General features: G+C 46.7%; 1 protein-coding gene across 3 annotated transcripts in view; it reads left to right on the top strand.

The window, feature by feature from the left end:
* The first annotated feature begins 903 nt into the window (after nucleotides 1–903).
* The window catches only part of SAMD4A (sterile alpha motif domain containing 4A), a 110,022-nt gene continuing 83,247 nt past the window's right edge, over nucleotides 904–27,678 (top strand). The window contains exons 1-2 of one of the 3 annotated variants that reach the window (XM_073577937.1): nucleotides 906–1,188; nucleotides 2,001–2,479. In XM_073577937.1, coding sequence (XP_073434038.1) covers nucleotides 2,284–2,479 — 196 coding nt within the window. In that variant the 5' untranslated portion in view covers nucleotides 906–1,188; nucleotides 2,001–2,283. Of the gene's footprint in view, nucleotides 1,189–2,000; nucleotides 2,480–27,678 lie in introns of all 3 variants that reach the window. The other 2 variants (XM_073577936.1, XM_073577938.1) reach the window with 2 other exon arrangements.

Below are 27,678 nucleotides of genomic sequence, written 5' to 3'. Positions count from 1 at the left end.
GAATCAGGAGGAAAAGGTTTTCTCTAATATGAGGCAATTAACATGATTCTTACGGGGGTTTTGCCTTCTTCTAGATCACCATGTTAGGTGATATGATTTTCTAGGATAAGGAGAGGATGGGAAAAAAGTCTACATTCTCTGAGGCCATGGAAATCGGACTGCACTCAGACGTCATCAGAGATCAGGCTGATTTATCCCACTGACTCAATGACTTGCATGGCTGACTGCTATCTGATAATTGGATCCAACTTGGCCATGCTGCATTCTTTTCTGCGGACAGGCTTGGTTGGAGGAAAAAAAAAACGGGACATTGGTCCGAGTGCGATCCGATGTTTTGTCAGATCACACTCGGACCAAAACTACCTATAGTTATGGGATACGTGGTAACTTGTTCCAACCAGAATACCTTTTACACTTAGCCTTAGTAGCCAAATGTGGTTTTCGCTTTTATGTCCATATTGGGCACTGGATAGAGGTTGTCGTAGGCCGGGCAAACACTTGTGCACCTCAATACCCGGCACGGAGTGTGCGGCCGCATGTATTTCTATACGGTCCGAGTGCCGCCAGGTAGTGAGACGCGAGACTCGTGCGAGTTTCTCACAAGTGTGACCCTAATTTGTAGTCTCACCCACCTTCTGCTAATACATGGCGCACACACAGGATTTGACAAACATTGGCAGCAGAGACGAAAAACTGCAACGTAAGCACCTTGAGCCCAAGCCTTGCCATGCAGGCTCCATGCCACAATGAATGGGCCATTTCTATTTCCACACTCCTCGGGTCACTAGAAGAAGCAGAAAATGGAGCATCTGAATGAGTGTGCAAAGAAAAGTGCTCCCTGCTGCAGAGAGTGGAGGTGGGGAGACATTTGCACAGACACCCTCAGCTTGCCCTCAGCCCACCCCACCCACTGTCCTCTGCGGTCTCCCGGCGGCACTAGGAATGCGTCCTGCTCCTCCCGAGTGAGCCCCCCTCTATTTTGGTGCCTCTCCCCCCCGCTCCTCAGTGCCGAGCCCATGACGTAATGGTTTATGTTAATTATTAGCATGTGGGAAGCCGAGGCTGGCGCTTCCCAGCTTCAGTCTCTGCGAGTGAGGGAGGGAGCACAGAGCCTGCAAGTCAACATGGCAAAGCCCAGGGAGGGAGAGCAGCAGCCCCTCTAGCTCCAGCCCAGGGTCCCTGGTGCAGGTAGGTGCCTCTGGGGATGGGGAGACCCCCAGTGTTCTGGCATTCTCTGTTGGCTTTTGTGGGAAACTGCAACGCTGTATCCACTGTGTGTGCTGTCTGTATCCCCCGGATTTATCAGCTGTGTATATGGCTAGTGGGGTCGGGTACGCTCTCAGATATTGTATATATGTAGTAATATTATCTGTGTCTCTCTGCCCAGCACACGAGCCATGTGAACCTCTCTGTAGTCCATAGAATCTGTTGCCTGACATCTATGACTACATGCAGAGCTGCTCTCACACAGGAAATCAACTTTTCCCCCTTTTTTCGCAGTTACCTGGTTATAATTTATTTTTATTTTTCCTGCATTAATATCTCATTTACCAAAGCTCAAGCCAGCGGTGTTATGGATAGGTTAACCCACTGACTTCCAAACAACAGTTGGGCACAAAAAAACAATTTATGCCTGGGATCTGTCACCAGAGGGGATTTGGCTGGAATATGTATATGTGGTTGATGCAGATGCTGCTGATTTTAATGTACCTTGGTCACTAAGTGGTTACATTTTGATTTAATCACTGCACCAAAAGAGGAAAAAAAAATTTTCCCCATATTTTGTGGTTGGTTGAATGGGTTGTGTGTCAAGGTTTAGGGCTTGGTTTTGGTAGAAAGTAGCGGTTTATTAGGTTGCGGATGTTAACTGTTGAGGAAGAAACCGAATTGAGTACTTTAACTCGCAACATATCTGTCTGTAGTGTGGCGAGGCTTGGAGAGCGTTGAGTCAAACGTTTTTCTCGAGGAGAATGTGTCACACCAATGTCTTATTTTCACAGTTGTGAACATTGACTTGGAATGCGGGTGTGGAAGAGTCCGAGAGAGAACCCAAAGGGACGTCAGATCAGGAAAAACACTACCCAGGACATCAGCAAAACCCCACGACGAGCATGCCTGAAGTGGAGGATACAACATTAGATTAATTTGTGCAACGCCAGTGATAGAGCCGACCCTGTGTAAAGAAAAATCAATCAATTGAACCATCTTTTTCTCTATTTTTTTTTATTTTTTTATTTTTTCATCTCCAAATTTCTCTGTGGATCCTGTAAATCTTCTCTCATCATGATGTTTCGGGATCAAGTTGGAATGCTCTCTGGTTGGTTTAAAGGCTGGAATGAATGTGAACAAACTGTTGCACTTCTTTCCCTGCTGAAAAGGGTTAGCAGGACCCAAGCCAGATTCTTACAGATCTGCTTGGAGCATTCCTTGGTAGACTGTACAGAACTGCACATACTTGAAGGGGAAGCCAACAATCCCGGTGAGTTTTGTATTCCGGAAATGCGGAGCATAACGTTGCGCAATCTGACCGTATGTCCTAGGCCACATAGGGACGTAATGCAGATGCGTCCATGATGCCATCAGTCTGGGTTGGTACACTGGGACTTCAGGCACAACGTTTGACTGCAAAATGCCAATGACAATTGACTAAATCATTCTTTAGTTGACTTTCTTACTACATTTTACAGTTTATGCTTCCATCTCTCTGGATGGACACCAAAAGAGTTCCCTTCTGTCCCCCATATGGTAGACCTTTTGGATCGATGGCTTGATTAGTGCAGCAGACAGCAAGGTTGCATATAAAGGCATTTCTTAAAAAGACGAATGTAATGGGAGCCTTTAGGTGACAGATGTTGCTATATGGCTAGGTATATCCCTCAGACTCTGCAGAACATGGTGTGACCCTTAGATAATTGCTTTTCTTATAGGCATGAAGAAGGCCGGGGCTTAACGGTAATAGTTGCAGGGGTTGCGATTGCACCTGGAGCCTAAAGGACTCAAAGCCTCTCTTTGGCCTGTATGAAAAGACCAATTTTATGGAAAACTTGCAATAATTGGGGCCCCATTGGAGCTTTTGTATTGGTGCCCCTGAGTGAAGACCATCCTCGCCAACAGTTACTGCCGAAACTACAACTCGGTCTGCAATATGTCCAATGTAACAAGCCACGGCAAAGTTGCCTCACTGTAAACTGTCGTGACCCCAAGTGGCGGGGATTGCATAGTAGAATCCGGTCTGCCCCCAGTCTAAGGCAACATTAATGGTAAACGTGAGCACCTTTGTCAAGGGAAAAATAATTTTTGGCAGCATTTTCAGAATTTATAGGTTGGAAGATCCATATGTTTCTTTTCTGGACTATACTGTATCTAATCATATGATTGATATTTCCTTGTGGAGACTTTTTTTTTCTTAAAGTCTATGGTTTACGCCATTTTCTGACAAGATTTCCAAGTTGATACTCATGATGGTGGGCTTGAATATTAATAACCAGCGGTTTACAAATTAGTCTAGCGGAATAATAGTCACTTGACTGAGATTCCTATACTTGCTATAGTTGAAGACCAAAACTAGTGAAAAACGAGAATAATGCAGCAGTCGCCCTTCCAGGTTCAATCCCACTCCCTTCATCTTTTTCCCCTTTGGCCCAATGGTCATCACTTCTTCATTATTGCACTTTTTTTTTATATACTTAGAGAATGAATAATTGACTTTTTTTTTTCCTAGCGGTCTTGCAGTTTCTTCTAGAATAACTAAGTCAGATCACGTAGAGTCTGGATTTTGTTGGCTTTTGGCAAGGTAGTTAGTTTCATTTTAAGTAACGTGCAGCATGAGCGGATAATTAATTTGCTGTGCAGTTTATTTTCTGCCGTGTGTTTTACCCTGGTCACTGTAATGTAGCCAGCACTTTTTTTTTCTTTCTATAGTCAGGAGGTTGTTAGAATTTTTTTTTTTTTTTTTTTTTTTTTCTTTATATTGTGGCAGGGCTAAGGGTCGTGTAATCGATGGGAGATATGTGTCTCATAAATGGCTTGTCTCTATAATGTAAGGCAGAAGTAAAGCATAACAGATATTATTGTTTTTGTTTGAAGGACCTGTGGTGAGGTCACAGTCAGGTGACCAGTCAGCTGCTGGGAACGTGGGTGTGGCTACAGCCTTATAATGTGGCCTGCTCCTGAACCAAGGAGTTGTGTGTGGGGAGGACTAAACCTCCCATGTGTGCTGAGACTCCTGCTCTGAGTCTACAACTACGGACATTGTGTTATTTTGCCTGAGCTAAAAGGCTATTTGTTTGCTGTTACGTTGCCTTGTGCGTTTATGCCGTGAATAAACTGCAAGCACTGTGGAAGAACCTGTCTCACATTTGTCTCCCGCTGCACCTAAGCGAGCCACATCCCCACAATTGGTGGTACACGTGCGGGCAGCGGTCCCAGCAGAGACTTGAGACAGTTGCTGCATGTCCTGGGTGAAGTTTGCAGCGGGGCAACAAGCATTGCCTGGAATCATGGAGGACCTCATGAAACACCTGGTCCAGTCCCAGGTACTGCAGCAGGAAACCAACAAGCTGTTGTTACAGCAGATCCAGCAAAGCCAGCAGGAGCAGCGGCAGCAGTTCCAGCAGAGCCAGCAGGAACAACGGCAGCAGATGCAGCTTCTGGCAACCGCCATCCAGGAGGGCAGGACGAGCGCCCCAACCCCAGGTCGGGCTGATGCCACCGACGTCGAGAAGGCGGTAAGACGCGCATTACAAAAAATGACCCCTGAGGATGATGTGGAGGCCTTCCTGACGGTGTTTGAGAGGGTGGCTGAGAGGGAAAAACTTCAGCCAGAGCGGTGGGCGGAGGTACTGGCCCCTTACCTAACGGGGGAGCCCCAGAAGGCGTACTTTGACCTGACGGTACAAGATGCCAGAGAGTATCCCAAATTAAAAACGGAAATTCTCGCCCGCTTGGGGGTAACAATGACTACCAGGGCACAGAGAGTGCATCGTTGGGCCTATCACCGGGACAAACCCCCGCGCTCCCAAATGTTTGACCTGTTGCACCTGGTCCAGAAATGGCTGCAGCCAGAGTCGGCTTCCCCTGCACAGATGGTAGAGCGAGTTGTGATGGATCGGTTTGTGCATTCTCTGCCGAGACCTCTACAGACTTGGGTTGCCCAGGGTGATCCCCAAAATGCTGATGAACTGGTTGGGCTGGTCGAGAGATACCAGGGGATGGAAGGTTCCTTGGGGAAGCAGCCCATTCCATATTGGGGGTCCCAGCAGGGGGCGGAGTCACAAAAAGGGGTGGTGCGTCCAAGGTCAAAAGGCGCGGGGGAGGCGGTGCCCAAGGTCCCCTCGGGTGTTATTTGCTGGAAGTGTCATGGGCCAGGACATATAGCGGCCCGTTGTCCCCAGACCACCGAGCAGATGGACTGCAGCATGGGACGCCGTAGTTCATACTACGCATATCCAGCTTGCAGTGTGAACTCGCTACCTAACAAGGGGCCACAAGCGTGTCCCGTGAAGGTGAACGGTCGAGCAGTAATGGCGCTTCTGGACTCCGGGAGCTTGGTGACCCTTGTGAGGGCCAGTTTTCCTCTAAACATACTCCCGGGTAAAAAGATTGGTGTTCGGTGCATACATGGCGATGCAAAGGACTACCCTATGGCTAGGGTGAAGATTGAAACGGCGCATGGCACCGAGTCGCATGAAGTTGGCGTTGTTCGAGACTTGTTGCATCCCATAATTATTGGCCGGGATTTCTGTCTGTTTTGGGATCTGTGGGGGATGGGTTCTGAGTGTGCTAGCAAGAGCAGGGAACCAATCCACCCCACTGAGGTATCGCCACCACCAGAGGCAGACGAGTTCCCTTTATGTGTCCTTGTTGGGGATGAAGAGGAAGGGTCCCCTGTACCTGACATCCCGGAGTTAGGGGTGGCCGGGGAGAATTTTGGGACTGCCCAACATAGGGACCCCACACTAAGGGAAGCCTTTAACAATGTCACCGTCATTAATGGGGTTGCACAAGAGCCGGGAGCAGACACAAGGTTTCCCCATTTTATGTTGAGTGGGGAATTGTTGTACCGGGTCACGAAAATAAGGGAGGAGGTGGCAGAGCAGTTAATAGTACCAGGCCCCTATAGACGAAAAGTGTTGGACATGGCCCATTCACACATCTTGGGGGGACACCTGGGGGTGGAAAAAACCCAGGAACGGATTGTACAGAGGTTCTATTGGCCTGGGTGTCACCGGGAAATAGTAAACTATTGCAGGTCCTGCCCGACATGTCAGTTAACTGCCCCCACATCTCATTTTCGGAACCCTCTTGTGCCACTGCCCATTATTGAGGTGCCATTTGAGAGAATTGCCATGGACTTGGTCGGTCCCTTAGTTAAATCAGCTCGGGGCCATCAGTATATATTAGTCATCCTGGACTATGCCACACGCTATCCTGAGGCCATTCCCCTGAGAAACTCCTCTGCGAAGAGTATAGCCCGTGAGCTGGTCCATGTGTTTTCCCGGACGGGTTTGCCGAAGGAGATCCTGACCGACCAGGGGACACCTTTTATGAGCAAGGTGATGAGAGAATTGTGCAGAATCTTGCAGATTTCCCAGCTGAGGACTTCAGTGTACCATCCACAGTCAGATGGCCTTGTTGAGAGGTTTAACAAGACCCTGAAGAGCATGCTGAGAAAAGTCAGAGGAAGATGGTAGAGACTGGGATTGTCTCTTACCGTATTTACTGTTTTCTATCCGTGAAGTTCCCCAGGCCTCCACGGGGTTCTCCCCCTTCGAGCTTCTGTACGGCCGGCATCCGCGAGGTCTCCTAGATATAGCCAAGGAAACCTGGGAAGCCGAAGTCACGCCCCACAGAAGCGTCATTGAGCATGTGGCACTGGTGCAGCAGAGGGTTGCAAAGGTGATGCCCATTGTTAAAGAACATCTCCGCCAGGCACAAGAGGCTCAGGCCAGGGTCTACAACCGGTCAGCCAGAGTGAGGCAGTTCAATCCGGGAGACCGAGTTCTCGTGCTAATCCCGACGGTGGAAAGTAAGTTCTTGGCCAAGTGGCAAGGGCCATATGAGGTGGTGGAGAAACTGGGAGACGTAAACTACAAGATCCACCAACCCGGAAGACGGAAGCCATACCAGGTTTACCATGTTAACCTTATCAAGCCGTGGCAAGATAGAGAGCCAGCGGTAACTCCGTGCTTGCTGGGCAACCTAGAAGGGGAGGTTGGAGCCGTTACCATAGCGGAGACTCTATCGAAGGCCCAGAAGCAGCAGTGCCGGGAGTTACTCCAGAAAAACCGGGACCTGTTCTCAGAGTTGCCGGGGTGCACGAAGGTGGTGGAGCACGAAATTCTGACCGAGCCACATGCGCGGGTGAACGTGAAACCATATCGTATTCCTGAGGCCCGGCGAGAGGTAATCTCCAAGGAGGTGCAGCGTATGTTGAAGCTCGGGGTCATTGAGGAATCCAAGAGCGGCTGGTCGAGCCCGATTGTCCTGGTCCCAAAACCTGATGGTGAATGGAGGTTCTGCAACGATTACCGGAAGCTGAATGAGGTCTCCAAGTTCGACGCTTATCCCATGCCACGCGTTGATGAGCTCATCGAGAGACTTGGACCTGCCAGGTACATAACCACTTTGGATCTGACCAAGGGATATTGGCAGATCCCCATGGCACAGGAAGCCAAGGAGAAGACGGCATTCTCCACACCAGACGGGTGCTTCCAGTATGTCCGGATGCCGTTTGGCCTACAGGGAGCTCCAGCAACCTTCCAGAGGGCGATGGATAGAATCCTTGCACCTCATAAGCTATACGCTGCTGCATACCTGGATGATATCGTCATCTTTACCCCGGACTGGGAGACTCGCCTGGAAAAGGTCCAAGCAGTGTTTGACGCTCTAAGAGAGGCAGGGTTTACAATAAACCCGAAGAAGTGTGCCTTGGGGAGAGAAGAAGCCAAGTACCTCGGATATGTAGTGGGGCGTGGCGAGATCAAACCCCAAATCAATAAAGTGGAGGCAATTCAAACATGGCCGAGACCTCTGTCAAAGAAGCAAGTTAAAGCCTTCCTGGGGATTGTGGGATATTACAGGAGGTTTATCCCAAACTTCGCCACAATGGCTGCACCTCTAACTGATCTGCTTAAAGGGACAAAGTCAGTGATGGTCAGCTGGTCCGAAGAAGCAGAGTCAGCCTTCCAAGAAATGAAGGGAGCGCTTTGTAAGCAACCCGTTTTGGTGGCCCCAGACTTTAAACGTGAATTTGTCCTCCAGACAGATGCCTCAGATGTCGGGGTAGGAGCTGTCCTTTCCCAAGAGATATGTGGGGAGGAGCATCCTGTTCTCTACTTGAGTAGGAAGTTGACTTCTTGTGAGAGAAATTACTCAGTTGTAGAGAAGGAGTGTTTGGCCATAAAATGGGCAGTGGACACATTACGGTACTACCTGGTGGGACGGAAGTTTAGGTTAATATCCGACCATGCCCCACTCAGGTGGATGAGGGAAACCAAGGGCAAGAATGCTAGGGTCACCCGCTGGTTCTTAGCCCTACAAGACTTCAGCTTCCATGTAGAGCATAGGGCCGGGAAGCTACATGGGAATGCCGATGCCCTCTCCAGAATCCCTTGCCTGGTAGGTGAAAGTGCCAAGCCCCACGGCTTTAGGCAGAGGGGGGAGGTATGTGGCAGGGCTAAGGGTCGTGTAATCGATGGGAGATATGTGTCTCATAAATGGCTTGTCTCTATAATGTAAGGCAGAAGTAAAGCATAACAGATATTGTTATTGTTTTTGTTTGAAGGACCTGTGGTGAGGTCACAGTCAGGTGACCAGTCAGCTGCTGGGAACGTGGGTGTGGCTACAGCCTTATAATGTGGCCTGCTCCTGAACCAAGGAGTTGTGTGTGGGGAGGACTAAACCTCCCATGTGTGCTGAGACTCCTGCTCTGAGTCTACAACTACGGACATTGTGTTATTTTGCCTGAGCTAAAAGGCTATTTGTTTGCTGTTACGTTGCCTTGTGCGTTTATGCCGTGAATAAACTGCAAGCACTGTGGAAGAACCTGTCTCACATTTGTCTCCCGCTGCACCTAAGCGAGCCACATCCCCACAATATGGATTTTTATAAACAAGAAGAAAAGCTAATTGAATTGCAGTGTGGCCTATATGTACACTGGACTTCCTGTAGGCACAGAGCGGGTCTGTGACGGGTAGATTCCTCTGGCCTGGCTGCACTGAATGGCGCATCTGGGCTTCTCAGGGTGGTGCAGTAATGGGTAACTGTTCTAGTGATTGCTGGGGGTCCCAACCATCTTGCTTATTACCACCATTTCTAGTGATGAAGCTACTTAGTCCAAAAACCCCTTTATGCTACAGTCCCACGTAGCATTTGGCTCACATTTCAGGCGTGACTGCTAAGGAGCCATAAGGAGTGTTTTCATTAGCGACTTTACGGAATTAAACTACCGCAATTCGTCAATTTATTTAACCATCAGCAGTGGTTTAAAAATCTATTTTTATAAGCTGCCCCCCACCCCCCTTCAGATGTACATGGGGGGGGGGGGTCATACAATTCTGTGTGCTCCTGGATTATGTGGTTACCCATTCATCTGCGTTGGCTCCATCTGATACAGTGTTACTTTTTTCTCTTCCGCATGTTTCCTACCAATATTCCATTTTATAAGGGGTCATCTTCCATAAATCCATACCCAATAACGCCTTGTAATGATTTTTTTTATCACCGACCGTCATGCATACATACCGAACGTGGCTTCCTCTGCCACTGATTGAAGCCTTTCCCGTGGACTATACACTGGCAAGGTTCTTCTGCTAGAGACTTTGTTTACCTAAATTGGAATAATTTACCTAAACTTCTCGATTGTCATCTGGGCCTTTTATTGCCCATTCTAAGAAAAGTGTGAAAGGCGGCAAAGGCACGAAGCACTACTAGATACACATACCTAGCAGCCAAATATGACAGTGTAGGAGAACCTGAAGTTCATAATGTCCACCATGTGATCTATAGCATGTCTAACCTCCATGTGTACTCACAATAACATGTTCATGTTTTTTTCCTTATTGCATCATTGTATTTGCACTATAACCTGATGAAACCATCCACTCGCATGGCGATTGTGACCTCCGTGTGGTTCCACGTGCAGCATTACGTCCGATGTAGCTTTTCTTTTTGCAAATTTAAGGCAGGTTGTGACTTATACACTTGGATTACTGTCACAATTTAGCAGAGTGTAAAGAGAGTTAGTGGACAAATTTTGCACTGCCAACAGAGTGGAGACGTGTATCTCTGTATGGTACAGTAAGGTGGGTTATTTCAACGCGTTTCGAAATATATAGTTACTACTTCAGGAAAAGCCACATTGAGGTGTTTTTCCTGAAGAAGTAACTATATACTTCAAAACGTGCTGAAATAAACCACCTTACTGTACCATACTGGGATATATGTAAGAAAAAGGTGATCTCCAGCGTGAGAACTTCGTGAGAGAAAATCACAATTTTTACTTCAAAAACATTTAAAACTGGTAATTAAGTCCATGGTAGATATGGGGTCCCTGGTGGTCCAACCGACGCGTTTCGACCATTCATACCAGGAATAAGACCTGAATGGTCGAAACGCGTCGGTTGGACCACCAAGGACTCCAAATCTACAATGAACCTAAACAATTACCAGTTTTAATGTTTTTCAAATAAAAATTGTGATTTTTATCTCAAGAAGTTTTCACGCTGGAGATTACTTTTTTTTTTTTCCTTACCTTTTTGCCTTGAACAACGCCTCTGACCAGGGCGGCTCCTTGCGTGGATAGACTCTGGATTTCTGCTGAGTCAGGTGAGCTGACCTTCCATTTCCCCCATACTACACATTACATATACTGGGATATGTCTCCAGTCTGTCGGCAGCGCAGAATTTATCCACTTACTCCCTTTACAGTCTGATGGTCACTTGCTGTCCTGTAGATCCGCTGCAACTGACTCTCTACATTATATGCTTCTTTAACAGATTGAACAGGTGAGTTTAATCTGCGCGCGAAGCTTACTGTATTTCTCTGATATGACCCTATTTGCGCTGATCTCCTCTCCTACAACTTCTTGTCACATTTTAGCGGTATTTGGCCTAATAAAGAGATTGATATTTGTTTTCAGTGATCAGTACTGGGAGGAAGGAGCGTGCTCAAGGTTTGACTTTCATGGGTGACTTTTTGCAACTTTTTGATGGGTAAATGTTGCATTACTAGCAGGTTTTTTTTTTTTTTCCTAATACATGAGACGCACAGACCTGTTGAGGGTTTGCAGAATCCTTTTCTTTAGCACCAAGTTGTATCAGAAGAGCGCCTAAGTGCCACCATTAGATACCGGGAAATGTAAAACTTGTTACGTATGGAAACCCCACCTAGAAATGTTTCTTTACCATTTTCCATTATACATTGAGGAAAATAAGTATTTGTTACACTGACGATTTGCAAGTTTTCCCACCTACAAAGAATAGAGAGGTCTGTAATTTTTATCGTAGGTACGCTTCACATGTGAGAGACAGAAACTAACAATAAAATCCGGAAAATCACATTGTATAATTTTTACATAATTAATTTGCATTTTATTGCATGAAATAAGTATTTGATCACCGACCAACCAGCAAGAATTCTGGCTCTCTCAGACCTGTTAATCTTCCTGTAAGGCTGGGGTCACACTTGCGATTGTGATGCGAGAAATTTGCACGAGTCTTGCGTCTCAATGCCCGGCACTCAGACCGGAGCGTTCAGCTATATAGAAAGACATGCAGCCGCACACTCCGGCCCTAGCGCCTGCGGCAGTGCCGGGTACTGATGCGAGAGGCTCGCGCATCACAGTCGCAAGTGTGACCCACGGTCTAAGGCTGGGATCACACACAACGAGATACGGCCGAGTCTCGCAGGTTAAAACCAAGCTCTGGCGCCGGCACTCCGGAGCGGAGTGTGCAGCCGCACAGCAATACATGGAGCTGCACGCTCCGCTCTGGGGTGCCGGTGCCAGAGCTTGGTTTTAACCTGCGAAACTTGGCCGTATCTCGTTGTAGTGTGACTCTGGCCTTAGAAGCCTCCTACTAAACACTCATTACCTGGATTAATTGTACCTGTTTGACCTCGTTACCTGTATAAAAGACAACTATCCACACACTCATTCACACTCCAACCTCTCCACCATGGCCAAGATCAAAGAGCTCTCTAAGGACTCCAGGGACAAAATTGTAGACCTTCACAAGGCTGGAATGGGCTACAGGACAATAGGCAAGCAGCTTGGTGAGAAGGCAACTGTTAGCAGAATTAGTAGAAAATGGAAGAAACAAGATGACTGTCATTCTTCCTCAGTCTGGGGCTCCATGCAAGATTTCGCCTCGTGGGGTAAGGATGACTCTGAGACAGGTCAGGATTGAGGACCTATTCAATGACCCGAAGAGAGCTGGAACCACAGTCTCAAATATTACTGTTGGTAACACTACGGAATCATGGATTAAAATTCTGCAAGGCACGCAAGGTCCCCCTGCTCACGCTAGAACATGTCCAGACTCATTTGACGTTCGCCAATGACATCTGGATGATCCAGAGGAGACATGGGAAAAGGTCATGTGGTCAGCTGAGACCAAAATAGAACTTTTTGTTATCTCCTTCTTTGTGCAAACACAGCAAAAGGAGTGGAGTATAACCATCCCAAACGTGAAGCATAGCTGGGGAAACATCATATTTTGAGGGTGCTTTTCTGCAGTGAGGTCAGGACTACTGCACCGTATAGAAGGGAGGATGGATGGGGTCATGTATCTTGAAATTTTGGCCAACAACCTCCTTCCCTCCGTAAGAGCATTGAAGATGGATCGTGGCTAGATCTTCCAACATGACAATGACCCAAAACACACAGCCAGGGCAACTAAGGAGTAGTTCTGTAAGAAGCATTTCAAGGTCCTGGAGTGACCTAGCCAGTCTCCAGAGCTGAATCTTTAAGCTATGTGCACACGTTTGGAATTGCCGTGGAAATTTCTGCTTCAATTCCGCAACTCCCTGCAGCAGGAAATACGTGGGAAATACGCATGCAGAATTCCCGCGAAGATCTAGCATCTTGCAAGCGTAATTAGCTTGCAGAATGCTAGCGTTTTACAAGTTATCTGTAGCATTACTTGGAAAACTGACAGGTTGGTCACACTTGTCTAACAGTGTTTGACAAGTGTGACCAACTTTTTACTATTGAGGCTGCCTATGCAGTATCAGTAGTAAAGATATAATGTTAAAAATAATAAAAAATCATGATATTCTCACCTTCCGGCATCCCCCGCAGCTTTCCCGATCCTTGCGATGCTCCCGGCAAGTCCCGTTCCCAGCGATGTCTTGCGACAATGACCCGCAGATGACGTAGCATCTCGCGAGACCGCTACGTCATCACAGGTCATTGTCGCAAGGTATCACTGGGAACGGGAGTTGCCGGGAGCATTGCGAGGATCAGAAATGTTGCAGGGGAGGCTGGAAGGTGAGAATATCACGATTTTTTATTTTAATTTAACAGGGATATTGTACCCAGGGCCTGGAGGAGAATCTCCTCTCCTCCAAACCTTGGATATCATCTGCACATTTTCTGCTTACTTTGAGCATGGTGGGCATAGCCACATGCAGAAAGTAAGCGGATTAATGCATTCCTATGTGTGTGGAATCCTCGCGATTCTGCAAAAAGAATGAGCATGCTGCGTATTTTTCTGTGATGCGATTCCACCACGGAAAAATACGCAGCATTAGCACAGCATGTGCGAAATGCCATTAAATACAATGGGTTGTGTTGTGCAAGCGTTTTTTGCGGCGAAAAAACACCGCAAAAACGCTAAAAATCTGCAACGTGTGCACATAGCCTTAGAGTGAGCTGAAACTCAGTCGTCAGCAACAGCCCCAAAACCTGAAAGATCTGGAGAAGATCTGTATGGAGGAGTGGGCCAAAATCCCTGCTGCAGTGTGTGCAAACCTGGTCTGGTGATGTTAGGTTCCGTTTTGTATTGTAGCAAATACTTATTTCATGCAATAAAATACAAGTTAATTATGTAAAAATCATATAATGTGATTTTCTGGATTTTTTTTTTTTTTTTTTTTTTTTTTTTTTTAACTGTCTCACAGTTGAAGTGTACCTACGATAAAAATTACTGACCTCTACATTCTTTGTAGGTGGCAAAATTTGCAAAATCAGCAGTGTATCAAATGCTTATTTTTTTTTCTACTATATACAGTTGTGCTCAAAAGTTTACATACCCTGGCAGAATTTTTGCTTTCTTGGCCGTTAAGAGAATATGAATCATAACACCAAAACTTTTTAACTCATGGCTAGTGGTTGGGTGAAGCCATTTATTGTCAAACTACTGTGTTTTCTCTTTTTAAATCATAATGACAACCCAAAACATCCAAATGACCCTGATGAAAGGTTCACATACCCTGGTAATTTTGGCCTGATAACATGCACAGAAGTTGACACAAATGGGTTTGAATGGCTACTAAAGGTAACATCTTCACCTGTGACCTGTTTGCTTGTAATGTGTGTGTGTGTGTGTGTGTGTGTGTGTGTGTGTGTGTGTGTGTGTGTGTGTGTGTATGCATAAAAGCTGAGTGAGTTTCTGGGATCCAGACAGACTCTTGCATCTTTCATCCAGCCACTGATGTTTCTGGATTGTGAGTCATGGGGAAGCAAAAGAATTGTCAACAGATTTACCAGAATAGGTAGTTGAACTCTATAAAACCAGGAAAGGGATGCAAAAAGATATCCAAGGCATTGATAAAGCCAGTAAGCAGCATTCAAACTGTGATTAGCACATGGAAAATCAGGGGCTCTGTAAAAACAAAACCATGGTCATGTAGACCAACAAAAATTTTGTCCACAACTGGCAGGAAAATAGTTTGGGATGCAATGAAAAACCCACAAACAACATCAGCTGAAATACTGGCCTCTCTGAAAACTAGCAGTGTGGCTGTTTCAAGATGCACAATAAGGAGGCACTTGAAGAAAAATGGTCTGCATGGTTGAGTCGCCAGAAGAAAACTATTACTGCACAAATGTTACAAAGTATCTCACAATACGCAAAACAGCACAGAGACAAGCCTCAAAACTTCTGGAACAAGGTAATTTGGAGTGATAAAACCAAAATTGAACTTTTTGGCCACAAGCATAAACGTTACATTTGAAGAGAGGTCAAAAAGACCTATGATGAAAGGAACACCATTCCTACGGTAAAGCATGGAGGTGGATCGCTGATGTTTTGGGGATGTGTGTACTACAAAGGCACAGGGAATGTAGTCAAAGTTGAAGGGAAGATGAATGCAGCACGTTATCAGTAAATACTGAAGGCAAATTTTCAATCATCAGCCCGGAAGCTGCGCATGGGACGTACTTGGACGTTCAAACATGACAACAATCCAAAACGCAAGGCCAAGTCGACCTGTCGTTGTTTACAGCAGAACAAAGTGAAGGCTCTGGAGTGGCCATCTCGGTCTTCTGACTTCAATATCATTGAGCCACTCTGAGGAGATCTCGAGCACATTGTTCATGCTAGACAGCCCAGGAATTTACAGGAACTGGAGGCTTTTTGCCAAGAAGAGTGGGCAGCTTTACCATCTCAGAAAATAAAGAACCTCATCCACAACTTCCACAAAAGACTTCAAGCTGTCATTGATGTTAGAGATAGCAATACACTGTATTAAAGGGAATCTGTCACCTAATTTTTCTACTATCAGCTGCCGGCACTGCCATCAGGGGCATTCTGTAATGCTGTAGATAAACCCCCAATGTAACCTGAAAGAGAAGAAAAACGAGTTATATTATATTCGACCAGGAGCGGTCTGGATCCGGTTTTGGTCCGATGGGTGTTGCGGTTTGGCGCCTCCTATCTTCTAACAATGACATCCTCTTCTTTGCTTCCCGTCGCGGCTCCTGCGCAGGCGCACTGCTCTGCCCTGTTGAGGGCAGAGCAGAGTACTGAAGTGCGCAGGCGCCGGACCTCTCTGACCTTTCCCGGCGCCTGCGCACTGTAGTACTCTGCTCTGCCCTCAACAGGGCAGAGCAATGTGCCTGCGCAGAATGCTGTAGATAAGCCTCTGATGGTGGTGCCGGCAGCTGATGGTCGAAAAAATAGGTGACAGATTCCCTTTAAGAAATGGGGTATGTAAACTTATGATCAGGGTCCTTTGGATGTTTTGGGTTGTCATTGCGATTTTAAAGAGAGAAAACGCAGTAGTGTGACAATTAATGGCTTCACCCAACCACTAACCATGAGTGGAGAGAAAGTTCTGGTGTTATCATTCTCTGAAAAAAGGCCAAGAAAGTAAATTTTTGCCAGGGTATGTAAACTTTTAAGCACAACTGTATATTGCATTTATATGGCTGTTAAGATGCATAAGTTTCTTTATAATCCCTTATACTATGGATTTACTACTTGTCAAAGAGACTTTTTTTTTCCCAATTAATGAGCCATTTTTTTCCTCCTTATGCCTCCTGAAATCATAATTAAATGTTTTCTAATGAAGTAAAGTCCTATGTAGTCAATGTATTGTCTATATACGTTGAAGTGAATGACAGCAGAGCTCAGAAAACTGTGACCTTCCGGCGGCCGTGGGTCCTGGTAATGACCGATCACTGTCCATGCCAATAATCTGACAGCTCATCCATGCCTTCTGGACAACCCCTGACAACCACCCTGAGCCTTACTTCTGCCCATGTATTAGGACTCGCCATCTTGCTGCTAGTCCCACCCTTCAAAGCCTTTGCCTATGTTGCCTTATTCAAATTTAATCTCAAATACGTAAGAAAATTAAAAGTTGGAAAAACTTTAGAAATTATAGACTGTTTGATATTTTGTATGCAATGATGAAAACCTGTTACAAGTTCCAGATGCCTATAGCAGCTTTCTCTAATATCGGGAATGCCGCAGTGGAAATATTAATACACCTACCGCCTTTCCTGAACTTCAGCAGACCCCGAAATGTGCGGACTCCCAGCTATAGAGGGCTATCTTAAGGTTTTACATTCGGTGGTCATTATGACCATACAAGTGATTGCAAAGGGTGGGACGGGCCAAGCTGGGTTCTTTCTTGACAAGGGGGGGGGCTGCTATGGCAGCAACTTTTCAATTCACCATTGCAGCCCCCATCTGCTGATGGTTATTCAGGCAGGGGGCATATATTTGTGTTCTGAATGGTGTTAATTTGCTGACAATCTTATCTGTATGGGAGTCTCTGGGATTCACTTAGACAGAGGTCCGGTGATAGAAGGGTGAAATATGTGTTATTTCTGCACTGGGGTATTTGCTCCCAGGGGGAGAAACTGCTGCTAGAGGGCCCTGGCAGGGACCGAGAGGGGCCTCCAGGCTTGGTGGGGTCCAAGAGGAGCTGCCTGTCAATGCCTCACTTCCATCTTTCCATTAAAAACCCATCCACAAACTGCTTAGTGTTCAAGTACATGGGGGGGGCATGAAGGAATGGATGTCTACCTGAACAGCCCTTGTGTAGCGCAGAGGTGCCCATTCTCCTCTTTTTGTAGATGTCATCCATTGATTAAGAGGTAAATGAATTGTCAGCCTGTATGGCGTGGAGCTGCTGATGCTCGGCCTCTGTCTTCATTGTCTATGGGATTGCTGGAAATAGCAGAGCCCTGTACATGGCAGTCCCATAGACAATGAATGGAACAGAGGCCGAGCAGGAGCACCTCCACACCATACAGGATGGGACCCAACTGAGCCCACATTTTTAGGGTAATAACAATATGTATAGGGATCTTAATTGTAATTTCTTTGTCTATCGTGTTCTTAGACCTGTTTAAGGAGTAGTTAATTTTTTTTTTTTTTTTTACCAGTTTAAATTTTACCCTCCCCATTTCCCCCCAAAAAACTTGCTACACCAGTGTTTTGCTCAAGGCTCTGAATGTTCTTCACTGATCCAGAAATGTCTTTGTCATCTCTGATGGTGTCAAGGTCGACCTTCTTTTTTTTTTTTTTTTTTTCCCTCTGTCTATTAATAGTTTTGGGTAGGCTTCTCATTTATCTGTTACCATTTATAGCCGCAGCTTTTCTGTAGCTGTTTGGTCATTCTTCCTTCCCTTCGCATTGTTTGGTCGGTTCGCGCGGCTCTTCCGAGGCTTCTGCATTGCAGACATTGTTTTAGCGTTTTCTAATCTGTTGCTCCTGTTTGCCGGCGTGCGCCAAGCCGTGCGTCTGTCACAATGGAATAAAGCTATTTTCGTCACTGCTGCGCTAGGCCCTTGATCCTCGGGACGGCTGTGGATTTCACATAGAATTCAGTTTCTGCTCAACGACACTTCTACGCCCTGGGTTACTCTAGTTTTTCTTTTCCTTACCTGCTCTACGTTCTGCTGAATGAAGCCTTGCCCCATAAAATGATTGCAGCAAAATGTGCGCAGAGCGCAGCTTCCAATATTGTTCATAAGGACACACAGCCCTCATTATAGGTCGCTGCAGAAGTAGAAAAACATGGCTGCTGCCTTGTATAAACGGCGCCACCTCTGTGCACTGGTTGTATATGGTATTGAAGCTTGTCTGGGCTGCAGCGCCACACACAAGCTGTGGACAGTGGGTGGAGCTGCTCTTTGGGAAGTAGACTTGTATTTCTTATCCAGCACAATATAATCATTTATTGGTCATCCACAAAAATAAATGAAAAGTAAAATGTCTATATTCAGATTTATTTCCGCCGTGAAAATACTTGACTGTTTTGCAGTATTGCACCAATTGAGCTGGAGGCGCTCGTCCTCACCCCACAGCAATTTTATACTATTGTGATTGTAGTCGGTGACTGGATGCAGTTTTCTGCACATTTAACAGTCAGCAGGAGCTTATCTGGAGGGATTTTGATCTCTGACTACAAAACAGGTCTCCATTTCCTGACTGGTAGCACAGATACTTATAGTGAATTGTCAAAGGTAAAAAGAAATGCAGCACTCGCCCGACCCTGTTTAAACTTGTGGTCTAATCCGTTACCCAGAAAACATGCGGAGGTGCAGGTGTCAGGGGAGTAGTTCATAAGAAAATAAGAACTGATGGACTTTTCATGCAGTACTTAAAATTTAACATTCAATTGTAAAGTTGCGGGGGTGCTGCCTGTCCCCACACTTGGCCTCTGCCTCCAGGGGTTCCGCCCGGCCTCTGCCTCCAGGGGTTCCGCCCGGCCTCTGCCTCCAGGGGTCCCGTTATCAGCAATCTCTCACATTGTGCTTCCTTCTGTAATGATGAACTATTCGCAGGCGCTGAGTCCTTCTAATGGCCATTCTTTCACGTCTCCAGGATAAGATTCCTATCCAGATTGGCACGGCTACGTCTGCATATGGCAGCTTGGGCCGAGGTCTGTTAGCACAGCTGAAAAATGTCTGAACACAAATGCCTATAGCGATCATTTATCTGACGGTATGTTTGCAGATACGTCCAGTAACGACTCGCTTCATTTACATTTTGCTAATTTCTTTCCCGTTGTTGCCCTCACACAAGTGCGGCAGGATTAAACCCTGATAAGGCACGGTCAGCATAATGAATGTCCTATGGGGTTTCAAAAGGGATTTTCTACTTCGGGAAACCGTTTAACAGGACTGACCAAACTAAAAAAAAACTGATCCTGGAGCAATCACTGTGGGGAACATGGCTGCATGTCTTTAACTTTACTACAGCGCCACCACATGTGATGTGCAGTATTGCGCAGTTTTCATAGAAATCCTTTTGCTGTCCATATAATACAGGACAAGCTCTCGTCTAAATGACCATCCCTAGTGTGGTTGAAGAATGGCCCCGCTCAGTCCCCGCCCTTCACATCAACCATACATAACATAGCCGGCCTGTGCAATACCACATCTTTCCTGTTGTGGCGCTACAGGATAATCCATTACTTGCCGCCATGTTTTCTTGAGTATAAAAGGGTTTCCTTGGGAGAGGCAGCAGCCGGCAGCCATCCTGCATGGAGTGTATTGTCATATGACTCGGAGGCCGAAAAGAAAAGTGGGAAAACCCTTGAGGAGCTTGGAAGTGAAATGTTTGCATTCTGAGCGCGGCAGCAGGGTGATGCTTTGGGGGAATTCCTGAAGAGGAATGTCGCGGCTGACACACCTAATGGCATTCTTCACCTTTTTTTTTTTTTTTTCAAAAAATAGTAAAAAATGTAATTTTATTCAATGTTGGTGACTTGAAGTTCAGAGTTTAGCCAAGAAAGCATAGTAACATAGTTACACCTCACGCAGCACCTGGGAACAGTGATGTGGAGAGGACACAGTCCTGGTTGCTAAATAAATATTACGGTATATTTTATTTTGATGCAATTTCCACCGTATTGTTAAAGTGGCAGATAGCGAATGTATCAGATGACCGATACTGCCCGTCCTGAGAGCTTATGTGCCACCAGGTCATTGTCTTCAGGGACTGCAGAGGTTGCGGGGACATCTGGGTCCTCTATCACAGGAGAAGACCTCCGCAAATGTTTTGGTTGAGTATCCAATTAGAGATTTTTGCACGGGGTCATCTAAAGATCTGCAAGTTTACCCTGGACACAAGGGCCGATATCCCAGGAAGCAAATTAACTTTTTGAGTGTGGATACAACAGAAGAAGAAAGTCCAGTACCTATAGTGCTGGTAGAATGCAATTAAATGAACCACCCAGAGAGGATACATGGAACGTTAAAAAGCAGGAGGACCAGGACTGTTCCTGGTCATTTTAGAAATCAATGTCCCCTAAAATCAGTATTTTACACACTCTGAGCCTACAAGCACACATTTTCTGTTGGCAGTCTATGCAGACCCTCACCCGACTTGTCACAACAGCTGAAGATTACATTGTGTGGGAGGAAGTGGCGTCATAAAGGACACTATTGTGGGACATATTCATGTCTATAGACAACTGTTCTTGGCTTTTGAGTGAAAGCAGCAATATAAAGGGGGGGAAAAAAAAAAAATCACAGAAGAGGGGTGAGAATAATTCGAGTCTCCTATTTGTCGTGGCTGATCCGTGTGCAGGTTTGTAATTTCAGCGAAGTCATTCATGAGCCAAACAAGGGCTTAATCTGTAGTTTGTGTAGAGCACAGCTCCTGCGTCCAAGAGGAAATGCTTCCCAGTACGAGCGCAGCTCCGGCTCCTCGCCCGCTCCGCTTCCCTAGCACACACAAACCACTGTAGTAGGGATGAGATCAGCTTTTCAATGGCGTCCACCCCTCCGGCCCCCACTGTGGACACGGGCAAAAGTCGCTGATGTAACTTGGCAGATGATGGCCCCATTTTTCTTATGCAATTTTTTTTTTTTTTTTTTTTTTTAACGTCTGCAATATGGTCACTTTTTAGGCAAAGTCCACACTAGGAGATTTCACAGGGTTTTTGTATGCAAGTTTTCAGCTGTGTTTTACAGTACCAGCAAAGCTTATGTGATTTCAGAAACACCGTTTGTCAGCATCAGTCAAGATCCTTTTTTTTTTCTTGGCGGATCCGTTTCCCCCCCCCCCCCCATAGACTTGCATTAACGGCGGATCTTGACAGATGTTCATCCGTTGGATCCGATATTTTGCGGATCCGCCAAAATTTTGGCGTCTGCTGACATCGCTGGATGGACATTGCAACGTTTTTTGCAACGTCGGATCCGCATTTATGCTACTCCTGGAGATTTAACCCTAAATACCGGCCGCAGGAAAAATTCTCTATCTCTCTCTCCTGGCACGGCTCTTGACACCGCGAGTTGCCCGCTCTCGGATCCAGCTACATCGGCAGTATTTTTATTTTTTTCAGTGCGGTTCCTTTAACTGTCCCAGGTCGGTGGATCCCGGCGCACCAGCGGTCCGGTGGCTCCAGTTGGTGTTTCCACTGCTACGGATCCGTTCTCCGCCTTTTTGGCGGATGACTACTGACAAGAAAAGCGTAAGTGTGAAACAGGCCTAAGCCATATCTTGTACTTAGTGCTTACTCTTGTGCCACTGTGCACAAGAGACAAATCTAACATGCCAAAACCGCAGCAAAAAATGAAATAAGTGGTGTAAATTGAAATATATATGTGTGTATGTATCACCAACCAATCACGAAGCATCTTTCATTTCACCAGCGCTGTCTAAAAGAAGCTGAGCTGTGATTGGTTGCTATGAGCAACAGTTTTCCCACTCGACAACAGCTCAGTAGACACTGACTGGGTGGGAGAAATCTAGCATCCCCGGAAACATAAGCTCCCAGCCATTGTCTGCCCCCCAGAAAGGAGCAAAGAGCACATGACAAATGAATCACCCCTCCCGTGCCCATATACCCATTACACATCCGCCATCCCATAGTCCAATAGGCACATCTTCCCTCTTAAAGGAATCTCCGGTATGGAAGTTAGGGCAAATCGATCAGCACTCTGGTACTGATCCCAGGCCTCTCTTAAAGGGATCCCCAGTATGGAATTAGGACTGTTCCACTCAGCGCTGTGGTTGTGACCCCCCAAGCCCCTCTTAAAAGGATCCCCGGTACGGAAGTGAGGGCAAATCCACTCTGCGCTTTGGTACTGACCCCAGGCCTTTCTTAAAGGGATCTCTGGTATGAAAGTTAGGGCAAATCCCTCAGCGCTCTGGTTCTGATGCCAGGCTGTCGGGATGATGTGTGATATTAGTGGTAGTAGTCCGGAGGCTCTGGCTGACGGGACGATGTGGGATATTAGGGGTAGTAGTCCGGTAGCTCTGGCTGACGGGATGATGTCGGATATTAGGGGTAGTAGTCCGGTAGCTCTGGCTGTCGGGATGATGTATGATATTAGGGGTAGTAGTCCGGTAGCTCTGGCTGACGGGACGATGTGGGATATTAGGAGTAGTAGTCTGGTGGCTCTGGCTGACGGGATGATGTGTGATATTAGTGGTAGTAGTCCGGAGGCTCTGGCTGACGGGATGATGTGGGATATGAGTGGTAGTAGTCCGGTAGCTCTGGCTGACGGGATGATGTGGGATATTAGTGGTAGTTGTCCGGTGGCTCTGGCTGACGGGATGTGTGATATTATTGAATGTGGCCAAGCGGAGTGGACGGGGCCCTACACTCAGAGTGTGTATGTGTGTGTATATATAATATAGTGAGGTAGCGCTGTTATTCAGTTAGGGGATCCTCGCTAGGCAGCGAACAAAACACATCCGGCACCGTGTTTTCATAAATCATAACCTAGTCCATGTGGTTTATTCTTCCTTCATAAACCCATAGAAGCAACATAAACAGCATTACAGCATTGCGTCCATTATAGCTTCACTCTGGTTAAGCCTTATATCACACAGGTTACTCAGTGTCCATACTCGGGCTCTTCAGCCTCATCATTATCTCACCCACGTCAGGGTTTCCTCATGGCTGTTGCTCCCCTCTGCAGACATCCACTCTCTCCTCTGGGACTCTCAGATGCTGGCAGCCATTACACCCAGCCACACACAGGCTGTTAGGCAGGAGACAACTCTCCTAGCAGAACCTTCCACACTGGACCAACCGGGTCCCTGCATTCACCCCATGTGACTCACCCTGGCCACTTTATATGGTTCATATCCACGCCCACCAGGTCACATGACTCTGACCTCATCACAGGTCCTTCAAGCATTTACACACTCTTTCCAACAGTGCTTTAAACACACCCTCTGGGTGGGTTTGTGGGTAACCAGGCCCCCCCAACTCTCTAGTTACCTGGAGACTTCTCCTTTACACCTTGAAACAACACCTCAGCAATATCATTGCTGAACAACACAAGTCTCTACCTCAAGGCCACCCACCCTGAGATACATAACAGTCCATCCATATTCTGCCACTCATCTTCTCTCTTGGAACATCCATACAGCGCCCCCTAGCGGTCACAGTGGTTACTGCACCACAAATAAAAAATTTTTTATATATATATATATATATATATATATGTAAGTAATTTGAGCTCTGGGCTCTTCGGTTAGTGATATATATATATATATATATATATATATATATATATATATATATATATATATATATATATATATATATATATAAATTACACTATGAATGGACCTTCCCATATAATTTTTTTTTTTTATGTTATAGTGGGTATGGAAAGTATTCACTTTGGGAAGCCTTCATGTGTTTTTCCGCAAACTCTAGGCGGGCTTTCATATGCCTGTCACTTAGGAGAGGCTTCCGTCTGGAGGGCTGCAGTGATCAGTGGCGTAGCCACTGTTTGTGGCGCCCGGGGCAGTCGAAAAATTTGCCGCCCCTTTGGTCGTTGATAATCCGGAAGCATCCGAAGAGCCCACACTACACTCAAAGATCTAATTTTTAGTCTGCTACTAACTCTGCTGTTATTATTTCAAAATTTCTAGACTTTCATCTTCTTGCAGTTCTCTATCTAACATGACTAACCAGGGCACATGTGTGACGACAAGCTGCGTGTAGAAGCTATGACACCACTGACTGACCAGGGCACATGTGTGACGACAAACAAGCTGCGTGTACAGGCTATAACACCACTGACTGACCAGGGCACGTGTGAGGACAGACAAGCTGCATGCACAGGCTATGACACCACTGACTGACCAGGGCACATGCAGGAAGATTCGCTGACACTGGCACATGCAGCTATATAATGCTGGTGTAATAGGTGGAGCTCACTGACCTGTGCCCCCGCTCGCAGCGGCTGATCTCAGTCACCGCTGTGTAGCTCGCATGTCAGCTGCACATGTCTGCAGTCAGGATAGTACTCAGCGGCGCACTGTCGCTGTCCTTCCTCTGTGATCATGTGACGACTGTTACCCGGCTTCTACTACCACGCCCACCGCTCTGGAGACCGCCCACCCGCTGACCTCATGACCGTGAGTCTCTGAGCGCAGCTAGTGATAGTGACAAGATTCTGCTTGTCACATACTTTCTCCGGTCCGTGCTGGGGCTGAGGCGCTATGGTCTGTGTACACCGCCGCTGCCTCTGGCTTCAGGTACGATACTGCACCGTGGTAGGCGTGTACCTATTAGTACGGGACCTTTGAGCATGTGATGTGTGTCACGTGACATGTCTTGTGCCTGCAACTTCTGGGGAGGCAGGAATCGCCTCACGAGCAGCCTGGACTACCGCCCAGACTCACCGGCATAAGGGACAGAGAGGAAGAGGCTGAGAGAGACACAGTGCTGCGCCGCCTGGGGTGGACCGCGCCGCCTGGGGTGGACCGCGCCACACACACACACACACACACACACACACACACACACACACACACACACGCAGTGATTAGTTGACTTTGTGGAACTTTCTCCCATCTCCCTACTGCATCTGTGGAGCTCTGCCACAGTGATCTTGGGGTTCTTCTTTACCTCTCTCACAAAGGCTCTTCTCCCACGATTGCTCAGTTTGGCTGGACGGCCAGGTCTAGGAAGAATTCTGCTGGTACATCAGAAAAATGGCACCGAAAGATGAGATGCTGAGAGAAAGCCTAAGGCCGGATCACACAAGGAATACAGCCAAGTCTCGCATGTTAATACCCGGCACTTGGGAACGGAGCGTGCGGCTCCATGTATTGCTATATGGCCGCACACTCCGATCCGAGTGCCGGGTATTAACATGTGAGACTCGGCCGTATTCCTCGGGTGTGTGATCCCGGCCTAAGGCAGCAACAACAACAGATCTGGAAGGAAGAACAGGAACATGAAGCGTCTTGACAAGACCAATGGCTGGAGAAAGCTGGACTCTGAGACAGCACAGAAGCACTAATGATAGCTGTACAAGAGCAAGCACTAGGTACCAGATCCATAGAAGCAGGAATATAGCACACAAGACAAGACCCAAGGTGCAGACTATGCAAAGAAACCTCTCAATCCGTCCAGCACATAGTGGCAGGATTCAAAATGCAAGCAGGAACAGCGTATACCGAACGCCACAACCAAGTAGCGGTAATTGTATACAGGAACATCTGCACAGCTTATGGGCTAAGCCACCCCTAATTAGGTCCAGGTGGGAGACCTCAGAGAAAATGGTGGAGAACAAAAGGGCTAAAATCCTGTGGGACTTTAAGATCCAGACAGATAAGCAGGTGTTGGCTAACCAACCAGACATTGTGATAGTAGACAAGGATCAGAAGACAGCAATGATAATAGATGTGGCAGTGCCAAGTGACAGCAACATCAGAAAGAAGGAATATGAGAAGCTGGAGAAATACCAGGGCCTCAAAGGGGAACTGGAGAAGATGTGGAAGGTGAAGGCAACAGTGATTCCAGTGGTGACAGGAGCACTTGGAGCAGTGACCCCCTAAGTTGGAAGAATGGCTACAACAGATTCCAGGAACATCTGAACTCTGTCCAGAAAAGCACAATACTGGGAAGAACTAAGATCCTGCGCAGAACCCTCAATCTCTGGTAGAGGACCTGAGAATGAGAAGGATTTTTTTTTTTTTGCTTTTTGTGCGCAGGCGCTGGGAAAGGTCAGAGAGGTCCGGTGCCTGCACACTGCAGTACTTTACTCTGCCCTCAATAGGGCAGAGTAAAGTACGCCTGCGCAGAAGTAAGGAGGAGGATGTCATCACTAGAGGATGGGAGGCACCGGACCGTGACACCCACCGGACCGGACCCCTGGGTGAGTATAATCTAACTCGTTTTTCTTATCTTTCAGGTTACATCGGAGGCTTATCTGCAGCATTACTGTAGATAAGGCCCTGATGGCGGTGGCCGCATCTTATAGGGCAAAAATTAGGTGACGGATTCCCTTTTAATGGCTAACTGAAAAGATGGTAACACATTGCAAGCTTTCAAGACTACTCAAGTCTCTTCATCAGGCTGGACTAATGCAACATCTGGTTTCGGATGCCTGCATGAAAAAGGATTTACCATATGTAACTTTTTTTTTTTCCCCCCGAGTCTATTTGCTGGGCAGAACACATTTTTCATTGGCTTTGTATTTACACCCGTATAATCCTAAACCACCAGGAGTGACAGTGTGCCCAGTTATTCTTGTGCATGGTATCTTGCATTTGGGGTTTGTTTGCATGCATGATCATGGTGCTGCACCCATATAGGTTTTGTGCATAATGCTTTTCAGTGGGACTTGATAATGGCAATAATTATGCCCTGGGTTCCTCGTGGTATCAGCCAGTTATGTGGAATTCTTCCCGTATTTTATCACATTGCCCATTTCTTGTTGTGCAAGGCGAATGAGTACAGCGAGATCCTAAATGTACACTCGCTGACCTCAGCGTACCTCAGATTATGTGTAGTCGGCCTCTCGTTGCCTCCTGCCGTACACTGGATCGCTGCTCACTGATGTACAGTGGAGAAAGCGGCAATTTTCCGTGTTATCTGTAGTTTGTGACATGGTTACTCTGCACCAAGAAAGATTGCAGAGGAGCTCCTTCTCCGCAAGGCAAACCCAAAATCCATTTCTGAATTTATGTGCAAGAGAGAAGTGCATATAGTGAACTTGTTCTATTCAGTATATAGTGATGTCCTGGGGGTGTGTGGGGTCCGGTGGCCCCTTCAGCACGGCTTCATGTTTGGGTCGTGAGCTATGGTGGACTAAATATCAGGTTGGTCTCTAATTCTAAGGTTCTCCCTTACTTGTGACCATATGAAAACTGGCACCATATGGAATTACCGTATGTATGTAGTGATGTGTGACATGCTGCTTTTGTAGTTCAGCACGACTTCATCTTTTGTGATGTTACAGCTGGTGTTTCATGCAGGCACCGAAACCTGTATACATTGTGTTGATCTGT

This window comes from Dendrobates tinctorius, unplaced genomic scaffold, assembly GCF_039654945.1.
Source record: "Dendrobates tinctorius isolate UK_male_01 unplaced genomic scaffold, ASM3965494v1 ptg000058l, whole genome shotgun sequence".
In the NCBI taxonomy this organism is placed as follows: Eukaryota; Metazoa; Chordata; class Amphibia; order Anura; family Dendrobatidae; genus Dendrobates; species Dendrobates tinctorius.
Note: the sequence above shows the minus strand (reverse complement) of the source record. Positions and strands in the feature narration are given on the sequence as shown.